This window comes from Crocodylus porosus, unplaced genomic scaffold (genome assembly GCF_001723895.1).
Source record: "Crocodylus porosus isolate Cpor-Errol unplaced genomic scaffold, CroPor_comp1, whole genome shotgun sequence".
Lineage (NCBI taxonomy): Eukaryota > Metazoa > Chordata > Crocodylia > Crocodylidae > Crocodylus > Crocodylus porosus.
In genome coordinates, this window is record NW_017728943.1 from 49,721,179 (window position 1) to 49,748,431 (window position 27,253).

The 27,253-nt window shown below is 38.3% G+C and overlaps 1 protein-coding gene across 27 annotated transcripts in view; it reads left to right on the forward strand.

The window, feature by feature from the left end:
- Window positions 1-27,253, forward strand: part of NRXN1 (neurexin 1) — a 1,194,206-nt gene that overhangs the window by 1,024,494 nt on the left and 142,459 nt on the right. For 19 of the 27 annotated variants that reach the window (XM_019549307.1, XM_019549308.1, XM_019549313.1 and 16 more), the window contains 2 exons: window positions 13,114-13,203; window positions 14,668-14,987. In XM_019549307.1, the coding sequence (XP_019404852.1) occupies window positions 13,114-13,203; window positions 14,668-14,987 (410 nt within the window). The remainder of the gene's footprint in view (window positions 1-13,113; window positions 13,204-14,667; window positions 14,988-27,253) is intronic. The other 8 variants (XM_019549327.1, XM_019549329.1, XM_019549330.1 and 5 more) reach the window with 1 other exon arrangement.

A 27,253-nucleotide genomic window follows, 5' to 3' on the forward strand; every position in this document is an offset into this window, starting at 1 on the left:
TTTATATTTGACCAGCTTATTTCATTGTTAAGATATAAAATTAAATCACTACTGAGGGTTCACCCATGGCCATTATTTTGTTGCATGGTGGACTGCTCATTAGAGTACTAAGGCACTAAAGCACTTCTCTGCTTTTATCTCTCTGAGCATCTGTTTCTATTATTTACAGTTTCTGTTGCTATACCTTGCCAAAAGCATTTTGTTTAAAAAGAGTGTGTACAAGTTTAAACCTTTCCATTTGAAACAGATTATTCTTTTATAGTAAAATATCTGCAAGGCATAAATATACAAATTGAAATGCCACTTTTAGACATAGCTGAAAGTCTGAAAGTCTAAAGCTTTCTTTGGCCAAGGGCTACTTCTTTTGCTGTACTGCTGACACAGAACAGATTTTTCTCTCTTAAATGCCATTTTCTATCAGTCTTAGTGCCTTTGGCTTTTTGCTTTGCCAAGTCTTGGCCAAATAATGGCCTCTCTTTTGTTATTTCAGTTGGCTTATGTGTAATAATGTAATAACCCATGAAGATTGAGATGACACCACTTAGAAGAGATGCAGTGATTATGACAAAGCACATCTGTGGTCCTGGACATTGGGACATAATGGTGGTGAACTCTCGATAATTAACCTTCTTTGGGAAAGAAAACAAGTCAGCAATTTTCATTTTCACAATTGCTTTCACTTTACCCAGTTCCCTGTTAGTTACAGTTGATACTGATCGTTTTGGATCACTTATGATTTTTGCCTCATCCATGTAACAAGAAGTACATTTTGCGATATAGGTCTAAACAGATATTCACTAAGGCTGTGCAAAGGTTTGGTTGCTGATTCAATTCAGCAGAGATTCGACCCGATTGGGTGGCCGAATCTCCAAATCCGAATTGAATCAGGAGACCCTTTAATCTCTCCGAATTGAATTGGAACCCTCTGAATCGGTTCAGAGAGATTCAATGATTCAGATATAGATACAGCTTTAAATGTTTTTTTACTTACCCCAAGGTACCAGGCAGATTGTGAATGGTGAGATGGTGGGGTGGATGGAGAGTCCCACAGGAGCACGGGGGTGGTCCCCACCGCAGTCAGCAGCAGACCTGGAAGTGGACCAGAAGCTTGGTGACTGGTGTCTCCTGGTTCTGGGGGGTGCACACAAGGTCCCCCCCGTGGCCAGTCGCCAGGGCAGGGGGGTATGACACCGAGTATGCAGGGGGCCCCCCTGCACTCCTGTGGGACATGCCATCCACCCCACCATCATAGCGTTCACACCCCGTGCCTGGTACCTCGAGGTATGTAGAAAAAACATTGAAAGCTATGTCTATGGCTGAATCGCTGATTCTCTGAATCAGTATCGAATTTTCAGATTTGGATTTGGCCGAATTGAATCGGGACAGTGATCCGAATCAATGAGTTGAATCACTGTCCCCCAAATTGGGCCAAATCCGAATTGACTACAACCCGCTTTGCACACCCCTAATATTCACAATACCTTGCATTGACTCCAAACTAGACCAGTTCAGTTGTCATAGGTTTAGTTAACGCAATAAAAGGCCAAATTCTGTCCTTTCTTCTATACTTGTCAACACCAGAGAACAATTTATTTACATAATATTCTTTCCATTTTTATTTACTGTTTATATGTTGTAAATGATCTAGGAAGAAATATATATATATGAGAGAATGAAGTATACATGCCTCTTTTTTATGTGTGTATATACACGTACGTGACCATGCATGCGCATACACTTTTTCACACATATTCTGGAAGTGTTAATATGTTTCACTAAGTATAATAACATTTAATGATATGAGCAATGACCCTTTGACAGTGGTGCCCTTGTCTGTGCTTAGTACATCCAATACATTCAAACTTAATTGGAATATTTGTGTGCAATTAATAAGACCTTTTTTACTAATAAATTCTACTTGAATAGTAGGTACTTCTGGGGATAGGGATTGATGGGAATTTAAAATAAGGGCTGAACACAGTGCTTTTCATTTGCCATTGTTCATTTTTATAATGTGAATATTATTTCTTTGAGTGACATTCTACACAGCAGCTATCTAGCGAAGCACAATGAAGAACATTCTGATCGCTACCTGGAGACAGCCCTATGTTACATTCAGTCATTATTGTAGTCCTTGCTAATTTTAGGGTCAGAGGGATTGAAATAGCCATTTAGGTGAAGGGTGACATTATAGAATCATAGAAAATTAGGGTTGGAAGGGACTTTAGGAGGTCATGTAGTCCAACCCCCTGCTCAAAGCAGGACCATCCCTAACAAGATCAACCCAGCCAAAACCTGTGTCTAAAAGCCTTTGTCTAAAAAACTCCAAGGATGAAGATTCCACGGCCTCTCTGGGTAACCCGTTCCAGTGTTTTACTACCCTCCCAGTGAGAAAGTTCTTCCTAATATCTAACCTAAACTTCCATTGCTACAAGTTGAGAACATTGCTCCTTGTTCTGTCATCGGCCACCACTGAGAACAGTCTAGCTCCATCCTCTTTGGAGCTACCCTTCAGGTAGTTGAAGGCTGCTATTAACCATCCCCCCCTTCCCCCCTTGGTCTTCTCTTCTGCATCCCATCTTCCAGTTCATTGATGAATATATTGAACAAAACCAGGCCCAGGACTGACCCCTGGGGATACCCCACTTGATACCTGCTGCAACTTGACATCAAGGCATTGATTACCACCTTTTGAGCCCAACGATTCAACCAGTTTTCTATCCACCTGTTCTTTACTTTTCAGCCATTGAAAAGCTTTGAATAAGAAACAGACTACAGCCATGTTTTAGTTAAATTCCTATAGGAAAGCAACTTCAGATGTTCTGACATTATGATTTAGAAGCAGTTCAGAATCGTTATACTTTAGAGAACTAAATGTCACTAATAGAATGATGTGGGACACGGTACTGTACTTATAACAATTCATGTTTTTTACCTGTATCTTACTCTTTAATGATTTATATCAATTTTGCTGCCTATTTTAGCAACAGCTTTATAATATTAGCTCCTTAAATGTTGCACAGGCAGTACAAAGGATTTTTTAAGAAAGCTTGATAACGTAATATGACCTTTAATTTATCACACTAGACCTTATGTTTTTCTTATCTCTTTCTTGTTGCTTTTCATCTTCTCTCACCTGCTTTTAATATAATATAGCAATCTCTCAACATAAGGGATCTAGCACTACACAAACAGCAGTAGTTCTTGCTTTATGTTAAGGGAACATGAACCAGAGAGGGCATGCTCACAGTTTGCTTACTAATTAATCTAGTGGAAAAATATTAAAATCAAAGTTTCGCATGGAATATAGTTGATTCAAACCAAACAGATTGGCATGCCTTGCAGCTTTGCACTAAAAAGTGAATGAGAGTTTTAAGTGGTATTCTTTAGACCAGGGCTGTCAAACATATGACCCATGGGCCAAATCTGACCTGTAAAGCCTTGTCACCCAGTCCATGGGTTTGTTAGAGGGGCTATGGGAATTCAGGGGTGTAGCAAGTTGTGTTGGAATGGAAAGGGGGTTTACCTGCCAAAATTCAGGGTACAGAGCCCTGATGAGGATGTGTGTTTGCAGAAGAGGGTGAATAGCTTCATTATCCCCTGTGACTTTCTGACCACTCACCCCAACATCACAACTTCTTCTTACCCCACTACTGGATACATGTTCAGATCTAGTCCTCAAGGAGCCCTGTGGTCCAGATCTGGCCAGGGTGAGGATGAGTGAATTTGACACCTCTGCTTTAGAAAGGTTAAAAACATGGTCTAAGCTTAGTAACCTCGTAGCCTGCAAGTATGAACCAGAAGCTGAAATAGGATGTTCTAGTACAGTTTATAATGATTGAGATAAACTGCAGAATTGGGACCAAGTTACAAAATCACTTTGTTTCAATCTGTCAGATACCTGGATTCCTTTTCAAGGCTATCTTACGCTTTTCCTTCTTATACAGTACTGTAGTGTATTAGTTGTGTTCACTACTAAGCAGCTGGTGCATTCCATCCCAGATATGGCTACTTTTCAGATTTGATTGGAAAAGTAATTCCTACTAAGGTATCTGCTCTTCATTTTAATGCATTAGGATAAGGGTCAGCAATCCCTGGCACGCATGCCGAGCGTGGCACACTAAGCCATTTTGCTTGGCACACCGTGAGCAGCCTCCTCTGTGGCAAGCTGCTGCCAGTGACAGAGCCCAGGCTGCTCCAAGCAGGGCTTGCAGCATGCTAGCCACCTGCTGGGAGCAGCCCAGGATCCTGGCTGGCAGCAGTTCCCCAGAGTCAGGGCAGCTGCAGCTGGGAGGTTACAAACAGCTGCGCCAGACTTATCACCTCCATGCTGTGAGCAGCGGAGAGACCAGGGCTGTGCTGCCTCTGCCCCGCCCCCACCACCTGCTCCAAGGTGTGCCTGCTTGCACCAGTTCAGAGCTGGTGTCGGAGCCTGGCACAGCTGTTTGGAGCCTCCTGGCTTCAGCTGCCCCGGCTCTGGGGAGCTGCTGCCAGTTGGGATCCCGGGCTGCTCCCAGCAGACAGCTGCAAGCCCTGTTCGGAGCAGCCCAGGCTCCAGCAGCTACACAGAGCTGGGGTAGCTGCTGGAAGCCACGGAGCCCGGGCTGGGGGGCAGGGGCTGTGGATGGGGGGCAAGGGGCAGTACGGATGGGGTTCAAGGGCTTTGGGTGGGGGGTAAGGGGCACAAGCAGGGCATCCTGCCATGTACCCCTTGCCCTCATTTTGTTTTTCTGCCATGCCGGCACTACGGCACCTTCTGAGGTAGGCATTATGGTGTTTTTCAGCACTCCAGCCAAAAAACGTTGCCTACCCCTGCATTAGGGGATTGTGTAAGTGAAAAAGACCATATAATATACATGTTTAATAGGAAAAATTGGCAAAACCAAGTACATAATCACTTTTCAGTTAACCAATGACTTAGAGATTTTGCTTTAGAGATTTATACAACAAAATTCCATAATATCTGAGCTACTCCTTAAGGGTATGTACAGTTGTTGCTTTTAGATCAGCCTAACTAGGATTAGGTCAATCTAAATACCTAACTGTGCAGGCATTTGGACCCAAATTGCCCAAAAAATAATGTGCCTGATCTTAGCTCAGCTGAGGAAGTGCACTAATAGCTTTGTTGTACATTAATTTTAGGTGGCTCCCCAAACTCTTACCCCCTGGATCATTCACACAATAATACGCTAGGGCAGGCTTATTTCTGATCAATGTTACCCAGCTTGTTTTCCATTATTGTGTGACCACTCCCAACAAATGAGCTGCCTAAGTTGCAGTCCACCTGCATCCCAGGATGCAGTGCCTTCCCCACCCTCTTGTTCTATGTGGACAAACTTTCTATCCCTTGAACTCTACTGCACAAGGGATGGTTCTGGCACCAAGCCATCTCCCCTTCTCATTCCCAAGGATGTAACCTTCCCACCCCCAGGGATGCAACCCCATGCAAACAGCCTGCAGAGCATATGCCAGCTAGCCAGGTCACATGGCATGGATGGATCCAGGAGCTGGGGGCTGGGGAGTATGGGAGGAGAACAACATAGGATGCCAGATCACTTCCCCATCAGTTGTGCCTTCCTTCCCAAGGCAGGAGCAGTAGCACCCCCAAAAGTGCCTTTCTTTACCACTCCTACCTCTCAGCCACGGTAGGAAGCACAATTATCACCTCCTACACCCTGGTCTCAGTTTATTAACACATGAGCCCTTTAATTTACTTCTTTATTCCTTTTTCCTTTTTTTAACTTCTTTTTATTTTATCTTTCAGTAACTGACTTCCTTCATTTCATCACCTTTTCCCATTTCCTTTCCACCTCCTATTTCATTATTCACCCACATCCCATTAACTCTCCACCTCCCAGCTTCATGCTCCCACCCTCTCCACCCCAACCAATTTCTCCCCCCCTCCCCCACCATAGCAGGCATAGAAGCCTGTCTTGGCTCAAAGCCTAGTCTGGCCCCTGCTTGCCAGCCCTTTAGTGGCAAGTCACAGCCGTGCAAGTGGGGGACTGTCAGAAAAGGTTTTTCAGCCTTAATGTGTGACTGCTCCAAACTCAAACTAGCACTAACACTGATCAGTATTTTAAGTTCATTGTATAACAAGGCCCTAACTTAGAGATCGAGTTAACCTGATCTAAGAAAGAGTTAATCTGGTCTCACATATGCTGGCATGCATACATAATGCAGTCCCATAGCTGGAAAAGCCCAGCCACTTGCCCAAGACCCAAGGCTGCGCTATTTCCATCCCCACAACCCTGACTGGACTGTGTTTAGCCCCCTGACCCGACCCTCCAATTGGGCAACACCTCACCCCTCTTGCAGACTTGCCAGCTCCCCTTGAGCCCACTAGTTCCACCTGATTCTGGCCACCCTCCCCTCCCCCAAATTACTTGCATTGATTTCCCTGTACAGCTCCTAAAAGCAGTGAACAGCTGCGCACACCTTTCCCATGCCACATTTAGGGGGCTTAAAGCAAGCCACATAAATGTAGGCTGTGTGTGGTGAATGACTATAAACATCCTGAATGTCTTGGCAAGGAAGGAACTTCAGATTAAAAGGTAAGGTTTTAAATTGCCTCCTTAATACAATTATATAAATTTGAGGGTAAAGCACTTTTCATGTTGCTAGTTTTATAAGCTGTATGCTTTGCCATACTATTGAAACATTGCTCAGAGGTTAGAACTAGTAAAGGATTCATAGGTGTCCACAAATAATGAGGAAATAGAAAATAAAGGGGGTGAGGGAAAATACTTAAGGAACTGATTTGCTAGGACTGTATTTTAATTAAACTATAGTGCATGTTCTCTGGATGATTCAGCAACATTTTCTATCACCCATAGGGAATCTCATTGGCGAGTTATAGAATGGGCATGGAGTTGGAGAGCTTGTGCCAATGTTCTGGTTTACCCGATGTTTTACTTGTTTTGAATACATTTAAATGCTTGCTTGTTCAGTCCGAATGTACAGCTATATTATGATGTTTCATTTCAGTCCATTTGCTTAAGACAGGTGCTTATACCTGTAAACACTTTTAGTTATCCCTTCCTGTGTGAATGATTTGATTAGCTTCTATATGGCTAATTGCAGAGTAACATGCTGCCCTCGATGACCAAGCACGTAAAACTTCACACTTATTTGCTGTAGTTGCTTTAACTATGCAGTTTCTTTTTCTTTTAATTGTCTCCCCTGGCTGATTGACAGGTTTGTTCAAGATGTCCAACAGGAAGAGACATTATATCCTAGAGGTGTGTGTTTACTTTCCCTTAAGAATTGGATGAGTCAGAAACTCATCTCTTACATATAGAGATTTCAGTGCCTTAGGACTGGCAGGGGCTTGAGAAGCTCAGAAAGAGGCTACTCACACATTAGGGAGAATGCTAGGTGGTTTTATTAGATTCCTGCTAATATCACTGACAGTATTTAATTACATTGGTGTGCAGAACACCTAAAGCTTGTCTCTTGCTAACAGGCGCAACCCTGTGACACTTAAACACATGAGTAAGTTTGTTCACTTGAGCCAGTCTTATCAAATTCACTAGATCAGACTCCAACAGAGTAATTAAATTAGAATCCTAGTAAGATTTTACAGAATTTTCACTTCCTGGTTGCTTTGGAATTCAATGCATCCTGAATGTATCTTATACCTAGCACCTGATATATATCACTCCAAATGCGTGCGCGTGCACACACACGCGCACACACACACACACACATGCGCGCACATGGCAGCATAAATATTTGTGAATTTTTTTTCAAGGAAGTTGTACAATATTGTACCTGCAGGTGCAGAGAGCACCAGTGCAGCTGTTGTGGGCACCAGTTTCAAGCTCAGGTGAGAACATTTGTACTTGTAGTCAGAAGTACTGGCAAATATCTCGCCCTTTTTTTGAGAAATAGCTGCCAAATTATAGGTACTAATTTTTCCACAAATCAAATAGTCAAAGCATCTTTGTACCCCCACTGGCAGCCATGGTGGTAAAATTAGCACCTGAAGAACTTTAACACAAGCCCTTAGAAGCTACTGCTCCTCCACCTGGCCTAATGGATGTATCAAACACCACATGAATCACAGGCAGAGGGACTTTTGCAGATACTTGTGCTATGAAACCTCATTGATCTTGCCAAGTTGCTTCAATCAAATGTCTTCCTTTCCTCTGATATCAGCATGTCATCATAGGACTGAGCCCTTTGTGAGCCAAGCAAAGGACATTTCCAACCCTCTATGAGCACTCATATCCCTTGTAGTTCTCTTTAATATTTCCTTTTATTTATTCCTAGTAGGTCATTGTAATTACTGTGATGAATTTGTTTAGTATTAAAGGGATTGTTATAAAGGAAATTTTAGTCTTTAACGTCTTCACAGACTCTTGATTTTCAACATTCTTACTTATTATTCTCTTTCAAGGATGCTGCTATTTCACATCAACAACTGACACTTTTATTTTAGAGAACAAAATAGAATTACATTCCAGCACTGACAGTATAATAAACCAGAAAGAGATAAAATACATATTAGTGAAGTTCATATAATGGTCTGTCCCAACTGACCTATAGATATAAAGGTATTATTAAAATTATTTTTGGATTGCTTTTTCTCAATCTTACCACAAGATTTAGATCTGACTCAAAGATTTGACCTTTGTTGCTCCTTTCTTCTTACCTTGATTCTTTGAAATTACTGTTATTCCCTTGAAGTCTACCTGTTCATACAGAATTAATACACTAGTGTGTGACAAATATTATCGATTTGGTAGAAGAATGAAGCCATCTAGAGTTCAGTCCAGACTTGTCCATGTCACAAGGCCAGTCCATAGTGATTATTTTTGTCTGTTTTTTAATCAGAGATCTCATTTGTGTAACCAAAGCATTTTGCACTACATTTTCACTTAGCTGTCTACAATTAAAGTTAATGTTCGTCAGTTGTTCTCTGAATAACTGTTGACAAGCATTCCTTTTGCCAAACCACTTTATCTTTCAGAAGGATCACAAGAATAACGTTTCAAAACCACAGGTTTATTTAGAGTATGATATCATGCAAATGACTTCATCTGAAAATGTTCCTGTTGAGTGAATTCCTTGTGGCTCAGAAGGCAAAATGACAGATAACTGTATCTAAAAACTGCCAGATGACTACTATTGTAGAAAACTGTAATTTTTTTCCTGTTAGAGGTCAGATTGTGAGATGATGTAAATTTGTAAAGTTTCACGGAGTTTATTTAGGATTACATGGATTTGTCCCGACTGCAACTGTTCAGAAAGAGGCACACATCAAAGAGATGTGTAGTTAATCCACTTTGTAATCATTATTTTAAAAATATATTATTTGTGGCTCTGTGTATTCAATTCCATTGAGTCATTTTTTTAAATTTACCAGTGAAGCTACCTATATGCATATTAATTATATGAATTCAAGACCTATGCACTCTCCTTCAAATTAAAATTTGATAAATTCCACACCACTTACCCTTTAGCCTTTCCATTTATATTATCGGCTAAAAGAACTTTAACCAATATAATGGCGTCCAATCGAGATGCATTTGACTGTGCACTTCTGGTCTTTTGAGAGATGGGTAATGTAAATGGCAATTATTTTTATACGTGACCTTTACAAATCAAATGGTTATTTCCCTGCTTTTCATTTATATTTAGCTCCCAGTGGTACAAAGTTTCTGCAGTTAGGATAAAACATAATTTATGGATGATAATGCCATTTTGCAGTAGGGTACAGTATTTTACACAGTGTACATTGCACAGATTTTTAACAGGAATAAGCCAAATTTATAAACTTAACATGAATAAATTTAGGCTGGAAATTAAAAGGAGGTTTCTAAATATTAGAATGGTGAACTTCTAGGGCAGCTTTCTCATAGGAGTTGTGGAGGCATAAAAGCCCTGTTTTCTTGATAGATGGAACTCAAGGTTTTATAAAGGAGGTTATATAACACAGTTACTTATGATATTAGGGGAATAGACTTAATGACCAAGGCAATACCTTCCAGTCATATTCCTATGCTCCTAATGTGTATGTTGGCACTGGATATACAAGATACAATATACAGTTTTCCAATCATAAAATTATAAATTATTCTTCATTTTGGCAAAGGCTTTGAAACTCTTTCTTGCACTGGATAGCATAGATGTCCTCTGGAAAACAATGGGTCTATTTGAAGAGTTAGGACTACTCTAAGTCCTGTGTGAATTTGCTCACATAAATGTGTTTTGAACAACTATGTTATTTTATTACAAAAGATGTGGGAAATTATTTTAAAAATGCATAAAATGAATTATTCAAGTGTGAGAGCAAAGGGCAGTATAATGAAATAAATCATATTCTTTCATTTGTTTGCTTAATTGAAAAGGCATCTGCAAAACCAAGATGACTGTCATAAAAATACTAAATATAAGCTAGTTAAAAATAAAACCCCTAGGTCTAAACCTAAAACATTAATTAGTATTCCATTAATACAGATTTTAAAAAATCATGGCAGATGAAAAGAAAATATGGAGTAATTCATTCTTATTCCTTTGTTCAACGGTTGATCACATGAGATCTCATTGAATATTCCTTGTACACCTCCTTCTCCCATTGAAGTCATGGAGAATACAAAGAAGCCAGCTTCAGGCCCAGGATGAAGAGCTGGAAGTTTAAAAGATCATGGAGTAAAAACTGTAAGACTCTACACTTTCTGAACATCCACAGCAGCATGAAGATGAGTTATGAAAGTGAAATGCAACCTTTTGCTCCATATCTTTGTTTTCTGGAAAGGCTTTAAAAGGAAAAGCAGCAGTTTCACTAAAATAATGTCTTGTACAAAAAGTGTTTGAAGTCAGAGCAGAATGAAGAGAACAATGTTGGAATGCAGATATAAATTCTCAGAGCATATTAGAAAGCAGGTAGAGGGTTAGTTTTTTTAAGTATGCCACAGTCAGCAAATTGAACTATATCCATGTTCCATTGTATGAAGGAGATATGAAGCATGGTAAGTAAAATCCCACCTTACAGAACAGCAGAGTAAATACTTGCATAAAACCAAAATGATTTCCTGTCATGGGAACTGTTGCTGTCTGCAGGCCTGTAGTGCAGATTCAGTCTAGCAGCCTTTTCTTCTGAGAGTGTTGGTGTTTACTTCAGTGATATTATTCACCTGAGTATAGACTAGAATATTGCTTTTTCAGTTCAAGTAATGTTTTGCAGTAAACATTTGGAGTGAGATCCTGCTAGTTTCATTCAGAGATGCTGCTGAACTGACAGTAGGGTGACTGTCTGTCATTTCAAGCACAGGGTTCAGTCCTTTAACTGTAGTGAACATAAGTTTATACATTTAAGACAGTATGGCTAAGTACAGACAATCAAAAAGCCTGAGGCTGAATCGGTTCAATCTTCACAGGTTAGTCTAAGTTGCATAGACTGAACCGATAAAGAAGTGAACAGATATTCACTTTTGATTCTGGAAATGCAACCATATGCCTGCAGTGGCTTAGAAGCTGGGGGACACTCAAGCACACCTCCCTGCTTGGCTGGAGCAGACAGCTGGGCAAAGGCTAGCCCACCTACACTTTGAAGGGGGGTTTGCAGGGGAGGTACAAAGCATCCTGGGGTGCTGGAGTCTGTGGGTTAACTTGAATCCGAAGGGGATCTGAGACAGAAGTTCAATAAACTGATTTAAGATAAATCAGTTAAGCCTGATACTACATCCATCCAAGTTTATCTTAAACTGGTTTTGGCCATTTTGAAAGTGGTTATGTGCTCTGAACTTCTGTCATGTTGCAGAGTTTAATTGGTTTCTTCACTTATTCTGGTTTTATGTGTAATTTCTATCCCTAACCTAAGCAAATCCCTAGCATTTGCACTCAGACCCCAGCTAGGAATGATTATCTTTCCCTGTTTGAATTTTGGTTTCTTGTCAGGTGTTTAACTGATGGGAGAAAAAGATATTTTGGGGGTTTTTTAAGCCTTTATATTACAAAAGGTTTTACCACTTTCCTATCTTTTTAATATGGGTTCTGATGAATTATACCTTTCATCATTATAACATGCAGATCAGTAATTACAAATAAATGTTCAAGGCAATCTTCATATTACCTCTAGCAATCTGATGTTTTACTGATTGTATGGGGTCATAGTCTTCTACCAGCTCTGCTTCACAATCAGTTAGTCCTGAGGCCACACCAACCATTGAAGCACTTCTGATGTAGCAGTAACTTTCCTCCATTCTTCCTGGTCTTTTGCAGTCAGTGTACAATCAGTTCTAGTTATTCCTTTAGTCACTTAAAGCAGAAAAGAATGGCAGAATGGGGACAGGAAAGATTTGTATGCAAGACAAGTTTTTTATTACACATGGCCTCCATCTAGGTTCCTCTTCATTTATGAACCCACACCAAACATAGCAATCCACTGAAGTTATAGACCACTCCACATCACAGAGACAGGACATGTTTAGACAACATCATCTGATGTCACTTTTGTCAAAGCCTTGATATTCCTTAATAAAATATATTATCACCATCCTCTACTACAGTGTGCAAATGATGGATAATCTAATTTGTTCTGTATCCCATATTTGAAACTTTGATTTAAATCAAGTGGCTAAGAATGTTTTTTTTCTGACTAGGAAATAAGTGATGTCAGGTCTATTTCTAGACAGCAGCAGTAAGTGTGTCTTAGATGGTGGTAACAGCTTGTGTTCTTTAAATGACTAACCTGAAGTAAGAGGTTGGGTGACTTTTGAAAAATTAAACCTGTTTCACCTGAAAATGTTTAACTAGTTAATAAGAAACATCAAAAAAGACAAAACCCTGAGGTCAATGATCATTTTTTGTAAAGCCATTCTATGATGTTTAAATTTGTTTTTTGGGTCTGTCTATAACATAAGTTTAATAACCTAGCTCAAATGCAGATTTCTAATTTTCAATTAACATAGGAATAATTTTGTTTGCTAAAATAAAATAAATGAATGAATGAAAAGTCTGAAACATGAAATGTTCTAGGTAGCACTTTTTAAAATTCCAAATTTCAAAAAATCATGTGGCAACTGTATAGCTCAAGCTTTAAGTATTAACTTTTAACCTTTGACCTTACAGATTTTAACCAATGAAATGTCTCTTTAAACTTTAAAGGAAACAATGATAACGAGCGCCTGGCGATTGCTAGACAGCGAATTCCATATCGACTTGGTCGAGTAGTTGATGAATGGCTACTCGACAAAGGTAAAAAACATTGATTAAAACTTCAAATAAAAAATAATTTGAACATAACCAAGTAGTACTTCATTGTAACACTAATAAACATAAAAAATAAATTTTCAGTAAAACTAAATTAAAAACAAATTTAAAACAGTAAAATGTAGAGAGTAATATTTGCATACCTTGTATAATAATTTCTATACATTTTTTAGAAGTACCAGCTGTTTAATAATCTTACCCTGTTAACTTAAGGTTAAAGGGACTGTTAAATATAATCCACTAACTCAATCTATGAAGGTACTCATAGCAAACATTAACCAAAAATTATAAATCATTCATAGATTATGTTACATGTTCCAGCATCTAAATTATTAACTAAAAAAAAATGTGTAGTTATGATATCTTCATTATGGTCCTGAAAAAAAATCTTTGTTTAAACTGTAGGTATCTTAAATAGTGGGCAATATGAATTGCCAATCAAAATGAAGTCCCTTTAACGTTTGCAACCTTCTAAGGGGATTTTGGAAGAAACACTAATTAAAACAGAACTTAAAGTTGTGTGCATGCTTTTTATGAGCAGAAACCAATCTGCTAAAGTGAATATTCTATTTCATAACAATAGTACTGTTGCTGAGGATTTCTCTGTTTAATAGAAATGTGCCATGATTTCTCCATCGGTATGTGAACCATTCCTGAAGTTGCTTTTACATCGAAAACCTTTTTATTTGAATTGATAGCCTTGCTGAAAGCCAATCAGACATTTATTTTTGAATTCTATGCCTCTGAGATACTCAGTATGAACCATGTGCTTCTTTTCGGTGTGTACATCAAAGGAAAATAAACACTTAGATGTGAAAAGGAAACATTTTCATATAAATAATAAATACTCTATATGTTTATATCAAGATATATTATGGATACCTGAAATACTTCATTAGATCATATCCTTTAAAACCACTCTTCACTTGACCTAGTGATAGGTTGGCATATGTGTGTATATTTGCATGTGTGTGTGTATATGCATTTATACATATGCACACACATACATGAAGCTACAGTCTAATTGTTTACTGGAGTGAAAATCTTTGAAATGTTGACAGTCTTGGGGGGAATAGCTTTAAGGAATTAGAAACTTGACATTCTTCACACACACACACATGCACACACGCACACACACATAATGTAGCTTTCAGGTGAAAGGGAAGGGGTTTAATTCTTATTTATAATAGAAAAAACAATTTATAAATATATTTGATTGGCCTTTTAGCAAAAAAACCCAAAACACAGTAAATTAAGAAATTACAAATACTTCTAAATAATTATACATTTCATGGACACCTCATTAAAAAGCAATGAATTATGAGTCAAATCCTTTTCTTATAGTTTATTGCTCTCATTATTCACCCCATGAAAAATCTGTTAATCATCCTCTTAGATTGTAGAGTCCACAATCAACATTTTTGCATGTATGTAATACTATCTTTACAGGACGTCAGCTCACAATCTTCAATAGTCAAGCAACCATAAAAATTGGAGGCAAGGAACGTGGCCATCCATTCCAAGGCCAGCTCTCTGGTCTTTACTACAATGGCTTGAAAGTTCTGAATATGGCAGCTGAAAATGATGCCAACATCGTGATAGAAGGAAATGTGAGACTTGTTGGTGAAGTGCCTTCCTCTATGACAACTGAGTCAACGGCAACAGCAATGCAGTCTGAGATGTCCACATCAGTCATGGAAACCACTACCACTTTGGCCACAAGCACTGTCAGAAGAGGAAAGCCCCCCACAAAAGAACCTATTGGTCAGGTTAGTCAACCTTTGTGTACTTTTCCCTTCTACAGTACGTTTGAAGTTCCCAAAATTGCATCAGCTCCACAGATCAAATATTGTTGTTACATAAATGTACACCTTATGAGAACATAATTATGGATCACAAACTGCCAGTCTATATGGTGTTAAATTAACACTTTAGAGGAAGAACTAGCTCCTGATTGACTGAACCTATTATTCCAAGTTAGACAAGCTAGCTAGTTTAGATCCTTATTGTGTTGGACAACCACTTGGCTTGGTCTCAGTGAGATTCCAGTGTTTTAAATAATACTTCCTCCTTTCATGAGTTACATTGGTGAGCTTCAACAAAGATGTATAGGTTTTAAATAGGTAACTGAATGAAAAAGTGTGGTCAAGTGTTCTATGAAGTGCGGGTGTGAAATCCATGTTGAAGAGAGAATGTAGAGGAAGGCAAAGGAACAAAAACTGGAGATGGTTGAGAAGGGAGCATTAAAAACATTAGAGCTCCTTTGAAACATGATATTATAAGGCACTTTCTTCAAGGACACGTTGCCTCCTAGGAAGGGCTAGCTAATGGGAAGTTGACAGCGTGTTGTGTCCCTTGAGACCCAGGCTCCCAGTCAGTGTGTGATGTTTACTGTTGCTGAGTTATTTATATCTCATGAATTTAGTGATATATTTAGTGGCTTTCAGGTTTTGGCAGGATCTCTGTATGTTATGTGAGAGAATTTAACTATCTGAACAGGAAAAAAAAAAAAGGTGAGTGCATTAAGTATTTTAATCATATGACCTGCAGATACCTGGAATTATAGCAATCAGGCTATGTGCTTTAAAAGAAGTGTAATTTAACAGGATATTTGTGGAGCAGGGAAAACACTTCCATGTCTGTTTCAATACTCTGTGGCCATGTGTAAAATGCACGTACATTTGCCAAAAGGTTTTCATATTGGTCATTTGGTTCAGATGGTCAGTCCCTTTTCTTATTCTGTCATTAATTGGTAACCGTAAAGCTACTGAGTTCCAAATAGGTAACAAAGGGCGAGCTGCAGTGGGGACAAGAGCTTGGGATGATGAGTGTACCTAGTTGTTTAGTTAGAGATGCACAAAAATCTCCTGGTTAGATCAGGAAGCTCTGCATAAATGAAATTTGTTTTTATTAATATTATTTTAAGTAACATTTCTCTAACCTCTGTTTCATTATCCAACTAGTCTGGTTTCAGTATTTTACAATAATGAAATGTGAGGCATCACTAGGTTTATATGGGAAGAAAATGAATTTGGAGATGTGGCACATTCTTCAAAATGAGGAGAAATTTAGAGTCCAAGCCACAGACTTTTCCTGTTGTATAGTTGGAATTAATTATATGTGTTAAAGAATGGATTTAGACAAGGAGGACACCATAGCCACTCTTTTCTGGAGGTCATAGACAGATGACCAGAGAAAGGATCTGCTGAGATGCATCCATTTCTGCTTTACAAACTGTCCAGTAAATTAGATTATTTATCATAATGATTTATACTTTTATCAGACGCCATACACATCTCCATCTAGAATATCCTATTGTTGCTTGAAGCTATGGCTAGAGGGAGGGAACCACCCAAAAGTGTTCTGATACCCTCCATCTTCCCTTGGTTGAAGTCACTGCATCCAAAGTGTACTGAGGACTTGGTTCTCAAAGGACTGTCGGATAGATTCCCAGAGGCCGTGAACACCCAGAGCTTCATTAAGTGATTTCTGTACCTATTTGCCACTTCCGAAATCAGGGTATAGGGTGCAAGTTAAAAAAAAAAAAGACTCTTTTGGATTTGCCTTCCTCACCCATTACTATTCCTGACATTGCTAGTGAAAGAACTTTAAATTATGTTTATGTATTGAAAATATTCCGTACTAATTAGAAATTCCTTTTTCTGAGGAAATGCTCAGAATATTTGCCTGTATTTAAATAAAATTATAGGACTACTTATGCTGAATCTATAACTGCAGCTTTGTTGCCTTTAATAATCATTAGTGTTTTACTTTTCAGGATGTCAAAACATTCTGTCTTGCAAAATGATTATGTTATTACAAAGTACAGTAGCATATTCAGGGAGTGCACTGAAATGCAGTCTGTAATCACATCTGTTGTTTAAGGAGGTTATTGATAATATTGCTGCTCCAAGGCTGACATTTGTAATCCTATAACCATATTCTTTTAACAAGTTCAGGCATAGATAACCTCTAAATTAAGGCAGTCTCCCGTGCCTCCTTCAGTGCCCATTGCTTTCTTACTTCACCTAAAAGTCGTTTTTGTCCTAGTGACCTGTTGTGGCAGATGGGGCTTACTCTTACAAGGTGTTGAGCATGTTCATATACATACATATATGAATATGAACATGCTCAGCATCTTGTGCGTGTGTGTGTGTGTGTACAAGCTTTCATGAGGTGTATATCTATAGTATGCTTTTAAACACACACACAGCACAAGCTTTCATGACCCCAGATATATATATAAAAGCATATTTATATCCAGATATAGAGATATAGATATCTACACACACACCCACCCACCCCCGGGATCATGAAAGCTCGTACTGTGTGTGTGTGTGTGTGTGTGTGTGTGTGTGTGTGTAAAATGTATGCCATGCTGTCATGTGTATTATTGCAGATAATATGAGCATGAGGACTAAAAATACATTGTCACATAAATTATTTTGAATGAAAGTTTACCTACCCCAAGATATGGCTGTTAGTTATGTCCCCCCATCATTGCCCATTGTTTTCTTACCTCATTTGAAAGGCATCATTTATTAGTGATGTGTAATGGCAAATTGGGCTTACTCCTACAAGGGGGGTGTGTGGGTATGTGTGTATATACACACACTCCTTGTAGGAGTAAGCCCCATTTGCCATTGCATGTCTCTACTAAAGAATGTCTTTCAGGTAAAGTAAGAAAATGGGCAATGGGGGTATAAATGGGCAATTCAGTCTATAAAGGTGCATATCTACCCCATCTTCTAACTGACTTTGGACTAACATGTCTTAACTACCTCTATCTTGCATTAATATAACTATAAGTTGAAGAGTCTCAAAACTTTGTTTCTAGACTATATACAAGAATAGTTATAGTTGCTCTAAAAGTGTCAAATCCAAATATTTTATTTTAAAAGTAGCATTATGTAATACATAGGAAGAAAACTATCTAGAATTAGGTTACTGAAGAAAATACACAATTGAACAGCAGATGCTAATTAAAGTAAATTGCATTATTACAAGCTAGTGCAAGCATGGTGACAACACAAGCTGATAGAAGTAAATGATCAACTCAATTAGATATTATTTGTTCCATTTGAAGAGCTATTGAATTCAATTAAATATTATAGTATTCTTTTTTTAATAATTTAGATCTATTTCTATGAGTGTGCGTGTGTGCACTCACACACACACAGACATATTTCATTAAAAAATGCAAAGTTAGAAATCTGACTGTTCAGACTGATGCAGCAGCTAGGTCAGTACATATCTAATTTCTCCAAATGTACACTGTAACAGGACAAAGATGATACTTCCATAAAATGTATGCCATGCTGTCATAAGTATTATTGCAGGCAATATGAGCATGAGGACCTTAAAAATACATTTAGTCACGTAAATTATTTCAAATGAAAGTTTACCTACCCCAGGGTTAGATGTTTTAATAGTAGATGTTTGGCAATGACATATAATTTAATATAAATATATATTTTCAAGAAGGAGTACTCAAACCGTATTGAACGTTTGATGAGATTTGGTGGCCTAGTCTCCTGTATTGCCTTCAAAATCTCATACCCAGTCATTTATAGTATAATAGGATCTAGAACCGTCAGCAATTAACTAGGCCCTGTATAAATGCACAGTGAATGGTAGACCCGTTAAGTGCTTTAAAGAACTTAATGTAACAAACATGATGTAACAGCAGAGTGAAATGAGCAGCCCACCCCTATATGGGAGGAATGAGATAACAAATATGGCAGGACGTTTTTGCTTAGGCTGTCTGTCTACAGAGTTCATAGGGGTAATAAGCCGGTCAGTAGCATTACTTGCAAATCACCAATTGTTTTCAAAGGGCAACTTTAAATTTTACTTTTTTATTATAAACACAAAGGGATTTACAGCCTGTTCCTACAGTCTTTCTTTGAAGCTGAACTCTCACTGAGTTCAATGAACTATACTGCTAACCTTAAAAATTGAAAAATCATGAGATTGGCCTAAAAGTATAATGATTGTTTTAAAATAAAACATGTAAATACATTAAAATAACACATTAGATTATTATCTCCTGCTTTTTGAGTCCTTAGTCATCTTGTTTTCAAACTTTTCTCTTCAAATTAAATTCCCTATGAAAGTGAAAGCATGCATTCTCATATAATGTGTCCAGGAGCTACACTGCTCATTAAATGATCAAATATTATAGAATTTGGCAAGACTTGCAATAAAGCATGCCAGATTTGGAAAGTTGGGAAAGGTTTTAATGGGACTTTTGACTATGATAGTTACTTGAGTCAGGACTACAGGATCAGAACCATGATTTTCTTTGCCACTAGCTGTGAAATCACCAGTGAGGTATTGACAAATCAAGACTGACACTCATTTCTGACCCATTTCATTGGATTTCATTGTAACAGTCTATCTGTGGTACTCTGTACTGTCATCCATTTTAAACTACTTCTGTAAGTGGTGCATAAAGAATGGTTGTTTATATGTTTCATAAGAGATTCTAGCACTCCTCAAAGGAATGCTGTTTTCCTTGCATATAATGGGTTTCAATCAATTATACGGAGCTACTTGCAAAGCAATTGCAATATATCTTGGGGTTCTTGCATGTTTGTTTTGGAACAACAGATCCCAATTTTTTGGTCAAGCAGCATTAAGTATTTTTCATTTTCAACTGATGAGCAGAATTTTGGTCAGTGGTCCTGGAGGGCCTACATCAGGAAAAGGATACATTTCTCTTCTGTGTATTGGAGCAATGAATTTAAAAAGGTATTTATCACAGCATTGCAATGACAGGCTTTGTTCAGCACCTTTATAAACCAATTAAAATCAAGCATAATGTGGGATTTTTATGGAAATAGTTGAATGTTAAAGCGAATGGTTGAGTAACTCATTTTTACACAGGCTTTACAATATATTTCTGGTGATACATTTATAATGAAACCAATGCAGTTAGCAAGTGGGAGAATATTATCCACCCACCTCTTTGCACTAATTGAAAGTTCTCTACTGCAGACCTTGTGTTGTTCATTCTCATAAGCACTACAATATAGATGTTCTCTCTCACTCTCCATCTCTCTGACATTCACAAACTCTGCACCATGACGCATTGGCCCCAGTAGGCAAAGTACTTTCCCAGTGGTCTGGTAAATCACAGGAATTCTACTCCAGCAGATGTACGCTAGTGTGTAATGAATTTCATTGCTTCAAACATCACAACAATCAGCTCCACATCTCACACATTGTCTAGAGATGGGAAAATCCAGGAATTTCAGTGGTTAGGTTTAATCCTTTTTGTACTCTCTTTTTATATACTACATTAATACTATACCTGTGAAGGTGTTATTCATGTGATAAACTATGGAACTATATAATCAATGGGTAGATAATACTACACCTTTAACTACTCTATCTTCCTGTCTGCTTTGGAAATTATCTTAACTTTTCAAGTTCCTTAGCACTGTATGCTATATCCTTTCCTGTCCCCTCCTCTCCTCCTTCACCTTGTCAAAGAATCAGATTATCTTTTCCATATCACTTTCAAAATTCTGTGTGTTCAAGATAGTTTGACTAAAGACAGCTTTTCTGTACCTAAAACATGATTGCGTTAATATTCAGTATCTTGTGGCTCTGAAAAACCAGTAATGGATATTATTTTTACTTTTGGAATGGGGATATATGCCCAACTGTTCCCAGTCTCATTGGATCCTGAAATGACACTTTTAACAGTGTCAGTGACATTTTTATGTATATAGTATCTATTTAGGGGTCATTGTAGATGTTTATGGTATCAACTGAACTTTGTACAGTTGGCACCAGTCTTTACAGGGAGACGAATAGAAATCAAAGTCTAAGTAGGAAAATCCCCTAAAGTAGATTTTAGATAGACTATGTAGTTTATACAGAATTTATGCTAGGGAAGTATCAGATAAAGGCTTTGGATGAGCTGAAAAACCTCTTCTGGCTTTCCCACTCCTGAATGGACCATCCCAAATGCATTCAAATGAATTATTTAAATATCAGCAGATATCCATTAGGCACACACAGAGATAGAATGGTGAGATTTTTTCAAAGAGCTCTGAGGGAACCAGGCACAGATTAGAAAATCCAGTTGTAATGCTAAGATATGATGATACGTTATTACCAAATCCGTTTCGCACTTAAATTAGGATTCAGCCTCTTCAATACATACGCCAAGGAGAACAAACATACCCCAAGCCAGCAATACTCAGTAAAAATGAATTTTAAGGGACTGTATAAATAAATTAATTAATTAGCTTAAAATCATGGTAAACTGAAGCTTAAAGAAGTGTTGCATCTCTGTTAGGCCAGGGCCTCACAGCCTTTTTAGCTCCCCTCTTTAAATTGAAGGCACCCTCTGGAAAATGTCAGCTCTTAACCTTTCACTCATCTTTTTACTATATTTTGGTTCCTTCATGGTGCTTTAATAGTACAAAGTAGCTATAAAACCAACTTAATTAGATGCTATAGTCTGGCTGCTGGGCATTGTTCTGGCTGACGGGTAAATCTTTATTTTAAAAGTTAAAATATAAAAAATCTTAATACTATTAATCTTCTAAATTATTAGAAATATGTAATAGAATTCTGTTTGGGGTTGTTTGTATTTGCATGTCATTTCTAATAATTGTATTAACCAAGGGAATTGCAACACAAAAATTAGTGTTAAAATGGAGATAAACGTGGGAGTAAATTTCGGTAGTTTTAGGGCTTTATTGCATGGGACACTTAGCACAGATTTAACATGTACTGTATTAAAGCTAGAATGGTTTTGAGCACCACACGGTAATGTTTGCTATGATCTCTAAAATGCACAGGCTCACTGATTGTTGGTCCCAAACACTGGAGTCCTGAACCAGCTGTGGTGCAGTGCTGGGGCTGGCGCTGGGATCGACACTCAGCTGATTGTCAGTCCAGCCCTGGCACTGGAGCCCCTTCAGTAAGTGGGGAAAAAAGCAGGATCAGGTCTTGGGTGTGCTTTGATGCTGTGGTTCCATCATGCTGACTCTAAAGCCAGGGGAGAGTGTGGTTCTGTGAGACTCAGCCCCTCTGCTTGCTGTTGCCACTTACAACTCGAATAGATGCCTCAGGCGACCACAAATTGTTCATATCATCTCAGTGAAGCAGTTGGATGTTGGCTGAATAACATGATCTGGAGGCACTCCTCCTGCAAAAAGTCACAACTTTGCTATGATCCAATTGCACTTACCACGTATTTTACTATATGAATGCATGGACAGTTACATTTTAAGTGCAGCTGACCTAACACATCATTGTAACCTGCAACATGACTTTAAGGGAATACGGCTAAAAGAAAGCAAAGTATTTTGTGGGTTAGAAACACACAGCTAAAACACCCACATGGATTTAACTCTGCTAGACTATGTACCATACGGTGGAGAAATATGAAAGAAATAATAATATGTATTAAAAAATCAATTTAATTTAATCTGGGGCCCTAAATATAAAAGTACCTTAATCATAGCCAGTGTCAGGCAGAGTCAAGGATATTTAAGTGTCTTTTCTATACATTAATATACTCCAACCTACTTGGATTTCTTTTATGATTATATTACATCCCAGTAATGGTTTTATCCTCATGAATTCTCATCCTTAATTCTATATAATTATAGATTTTTTGTCCTAAATAAGCAGCAGTGTCAGTGGATATATTTCAGGTGCATACATTCCATATGTGTATATTATGATTTTTTAGATTTTTTTTCATGGTTTTCTTGATTTGATAACATATTTTAATACTATATTTTAAAGTGATATCTCTAACACATACAAGTTAAGACAGAGGATTTTTTTTAAATCTCTCTGGCAGATTGCAATTTGAAAAATAACATTTACATTATACAGATAAGATGGCCTTAAGGAAGAACATTCTTTGCACATGTGTTTAAGCTATAGTATCTTTCCAGATGCTGGTGACAAATATTTTCATCCATTGGCTATATTGATTAATTTTATTTTTAAGTAACGGGCTAAAAGAATAACAACAAGATGTTTCTATTTGACATTTAGGTGTTTTGAAAATCTAATCCTAAAGGTATTTTTTATGTATAGGCAGCACAGTAGAATCTTCTTATGAGCTTGTAGATAGCTCACTTCAAATACATGTAGCGAATCCTGCTCTTGATGTCTACATAATAAATATCATTGTCATTAGTTATACTGTCTGTAGGCAGAATTTCAGGTCCAAAAACACAGATCTTTGTCATTTGACCTAATGGAGTGAGAATCACCTCTAATAATAGGTATTACAAAGTATTAATACATAGTCACTTCATAGCATATCAGCTACAGAGGGTAAAACTTCTCCAGGTGCAAGGGAAACACAAGATTTCAACTACTGGGTCATGCACCTGGAAGCTGCTAATATATAGAAGGCAAGGTAGAGATACACCTTATAGACTGAAATAGAGAGATGTAACCTTTTGTGAGCAAGAGCTCATTTCATCAGATGCTGTGTCCTTTCATGACATAGCTCTGATTCATGTAGTCTTAAATTCCATCTCTCTCCTGCCTTCTGCCTGATTTCAGGCTAACACCGCTACCTACCATTCTCTGTTCATGTTTTATAAGTAAAACATCAGCAGCAGTTTTACTTCACGTGTGTTGTATGACCAGGAGGACTTTGGCTCCTGTCATGCTGTATAAAATGGATTTTTAAAAAAACTTTTTATCAGCTGTGGGACTGCCAATAGAGGTACAGCTTGGTCACAGCACCTACTTTGAGCATGGTCCTAAGACTTGCCTTTTACAGATATTAGCTGTGGAAAGAGCCTCATAGAAACAACTTAGGCTAGGGACAGACATTCAAAAAGCCTGATCCTGAACTGATTTAATCTTTGCAGGTTAGTCTAACCTGGCTAAGCTAAATCATTTTGTAACTGCTCAGACATCCAAGACATACAGGCACATGCCTGCACTGGCTCAGGCTAGAAGCCGGGGGTGCTAAAGCAACCCTCCCCTTTCACAGTACTGAGCTGAGGGGTGGTGTGGCCAAGCCCCAGCAGGCTGCTCTGATTAGCCCAGCACGGAGTTGATAACAGTGTTTATCACCCCTAACTCAGTGTTTATCACCCCATTAATAAAACAACAGAGGAACATTACCAGCTACCTGTTGATTCTGTCTTTGTCTCCATCTGCCACAGCATGGACTGTAGCCAGCATGTGGTTTGCTAGCTAATACACAGACATCTCTCTGCAAGGCAGAGGGGAGGGGGGAATTCCTGCTTAGCAGAGAGTGGTGAGGAGGAAGGTGGGGAGCAGCCTGCAGTCTCTGCTAAGCTCCAGACAGGGAGCAGAAAGGAGGGGCCAGCTCTGCTGTGGAGCAGGGAGCACCACCCAGCCCAGAGAACATGCCGGGATGCTGGGGGTGTCTGGTTTAACTTAAACCAGCAAGGGGTCTGGGACAGACATTGCATAAACCGGTTTGAGCCAAATCAGTTAAACCTGATACTACATTCTACCAGGTTTATCTCAAACTCATTTTAGTCATTTTCAAAATGGTTTATGTACACTGAACATCTGTTCTGTTACAGGTTTAAACCAGTTTTTGATCATTTAAACGAGTGTATGTGTAATGTCTGTCCCTAGCCTTAGAGTCCTACCCAGTCTTAGATTGTTCACACTGTGATGTAGTCCTGTTGTGTAATGGGAAGCAGAGTGCTTTGGTAAAAGAGAAAACCCCTCTCCTCCTGTACTTTTTTGTTGTTTTTTTTTTAAGATGAAAGCAGGGGGGGATAGATTTTCAAAGCATTGAACAGTTTTAAGCCTTGTTTCCCATTAAGCCAATGGGATTAGTTACCTTCCTGAAACCCTAAGTAGTTCTTTGAAAAAGCCCCTCATAATCTGTGTGCATGGAAAACCATGTCTGTAAATAAAATTACAACTTTATTATTATCCCTCCAAACACAAACTTGTCTACTACATAGATTCATTAGTTATGAAATCAAAGCTTCTTTTTAAGTTTTTTTTCTGGGGGGTGGGGAAAGTATCTGAAGCTCTTACCAGCTCCTGTTTGGTTTTCTTTTATTTTAAAATGACCCAACTCATTTACTGTAAAGTTTGTTTGAAACTAGTATCTTTTAATCTTGAATTCCATTTTTACATTTTAAATGGCGGAATTATAATTCCCAAAAGAACAAAACAATGATTATGATGCTAACTTTTTTCACAGCACCTTTTTTATTCTTGCAGCATTTTGCAAATTACGTGTAGGAATTCTCCAAGGTTTGTCCTTCTGGTAAAAAAAACCAGACAAACAAAAAACCAAAAAACTTACCCAGAACCATGTATACAGAGGTCCTGAAGAGAGGACAGCTTGCAGTGGCCCTGTGCACAGGTTTTAGCATGCTCTGTAGGCTCTCTTTAGTCCGCCTGGCAACAGGTGGCAGCAGTGTATAAGGTAGCCCTGCTTGGCTGACCTAGGCTGCCAATGGTCAGCCTTTGCTTCTGTGCACCACAGTATGAGGATTGTGAAATAGGGTGGTGATCTGCTCCTTGATGAAGCAGCACAGTCTGGCAAGTGACACACTATCACCCTCGGATGGGCAGCAGGGAGTAGGATATTGGAGGACCATGTTCTCTTTGGAGAAAAGCTGCAGCATATATATTCACTCTCCCTTGAGAAACTGTCCTGGGAGTGATTTAACTCTCATTGTTCCCAGGTTATTTTTGTCCTAGAGTGTCCATTTTCACCCTGCAAGAAAAAACCTGAATACCTGTACATGTATAGGTACTCCTGAGAGAGCAGTGACTCTCCCAGGAGAAACTGAATGTCTATATGCAACCTTAACGACAGCAGTATCTTGGGGCATCCATTTTCATTATCTTATCCATGGTTTCTGCTTGTATCATATGAACTCACTAACAGTATGGGACATTTCATTTATATTACTACAAGATTCTTTCTAAAATGTTTTTTCTTGGAAGAGTCATTTAGTCTCAACCAATGTTTATTCTCTACTCAGTATTCCACATCCTTCAGCTGTTCTTCCTCAGTGCTCCTTGTCAAGTTAAACAAATATAATTATATCAGGATTATACTGATATTGGATTGTTTCAACCAGTTGGAGCATGGGGATGCTGTAGAGTTAGTGACCTATACCTGTATATTTACTTATCTGTTATGCATTTCTCTACATTCTGACTGACTGAGAAGATCTGATTTGTATAATTACTATTTGTTTCCAGTATCTATATAATATGTAAATCTATGTACTGCTGCCAAGAGTCATTGATATGCCTCCAAATAAAGTTATGGTACTCATTCCCTTTAGCATGAACTGAGAATCTGATATTTCAAATATAAAAATTAAAGATTACAATTAACTTTTTCTTTTGGTGGGAACATTTTCATAGTGAGAATCATAGTTGTTTTATTTTTTATTGTTATCGCACACAGCTTCTTATCTACAATAAAGCTAATAATAAAATATGTCTTTTTGCCCTTTTGTAGTGTACCACGTCCCTCTACTGGGTGGAATGGTAGGTTCATTCGAGTGAGATTTTTTTTTTCTTTAGCAGTTTAAAGAGAATAGTGACCCGGATGCTACCACCAATGTATCTACTCAAATGAATACAGTGTACAATAAAGTTGTCTGTGCCACAGAATTTGTAGTAGAATTCTTGCACTGCAATCAAGTTATCAATCCACTCTGGTGCAGCAAGTGTGACAGACACTTATCTCAGCAGCCTTACTATGATAGAGGTTACTTTTTGTTATACTGCAGAGTTCAGAGGATATGTGGTTTCACATGTTTGTACATGTATGTATGTCCATTGAAGACTTCAGCCTAGCACTAAGTAACCTGCAAAGCATTCATGCTAATTTAGTAGTATTAGAAACAAGGCTTTAGTCACAGGCCTGATTTCTTCACACAATATTGCTTGTTTACTGTAACAAAATAACTCCTGGGATTATCAATTGCTAATGAGTTATCCATAGGAACCACTTTCATTTTAACAAGGTTGACTTTTTTCCCATAGTATAAGTTCTGTGCGTCTATTTTAATAAATC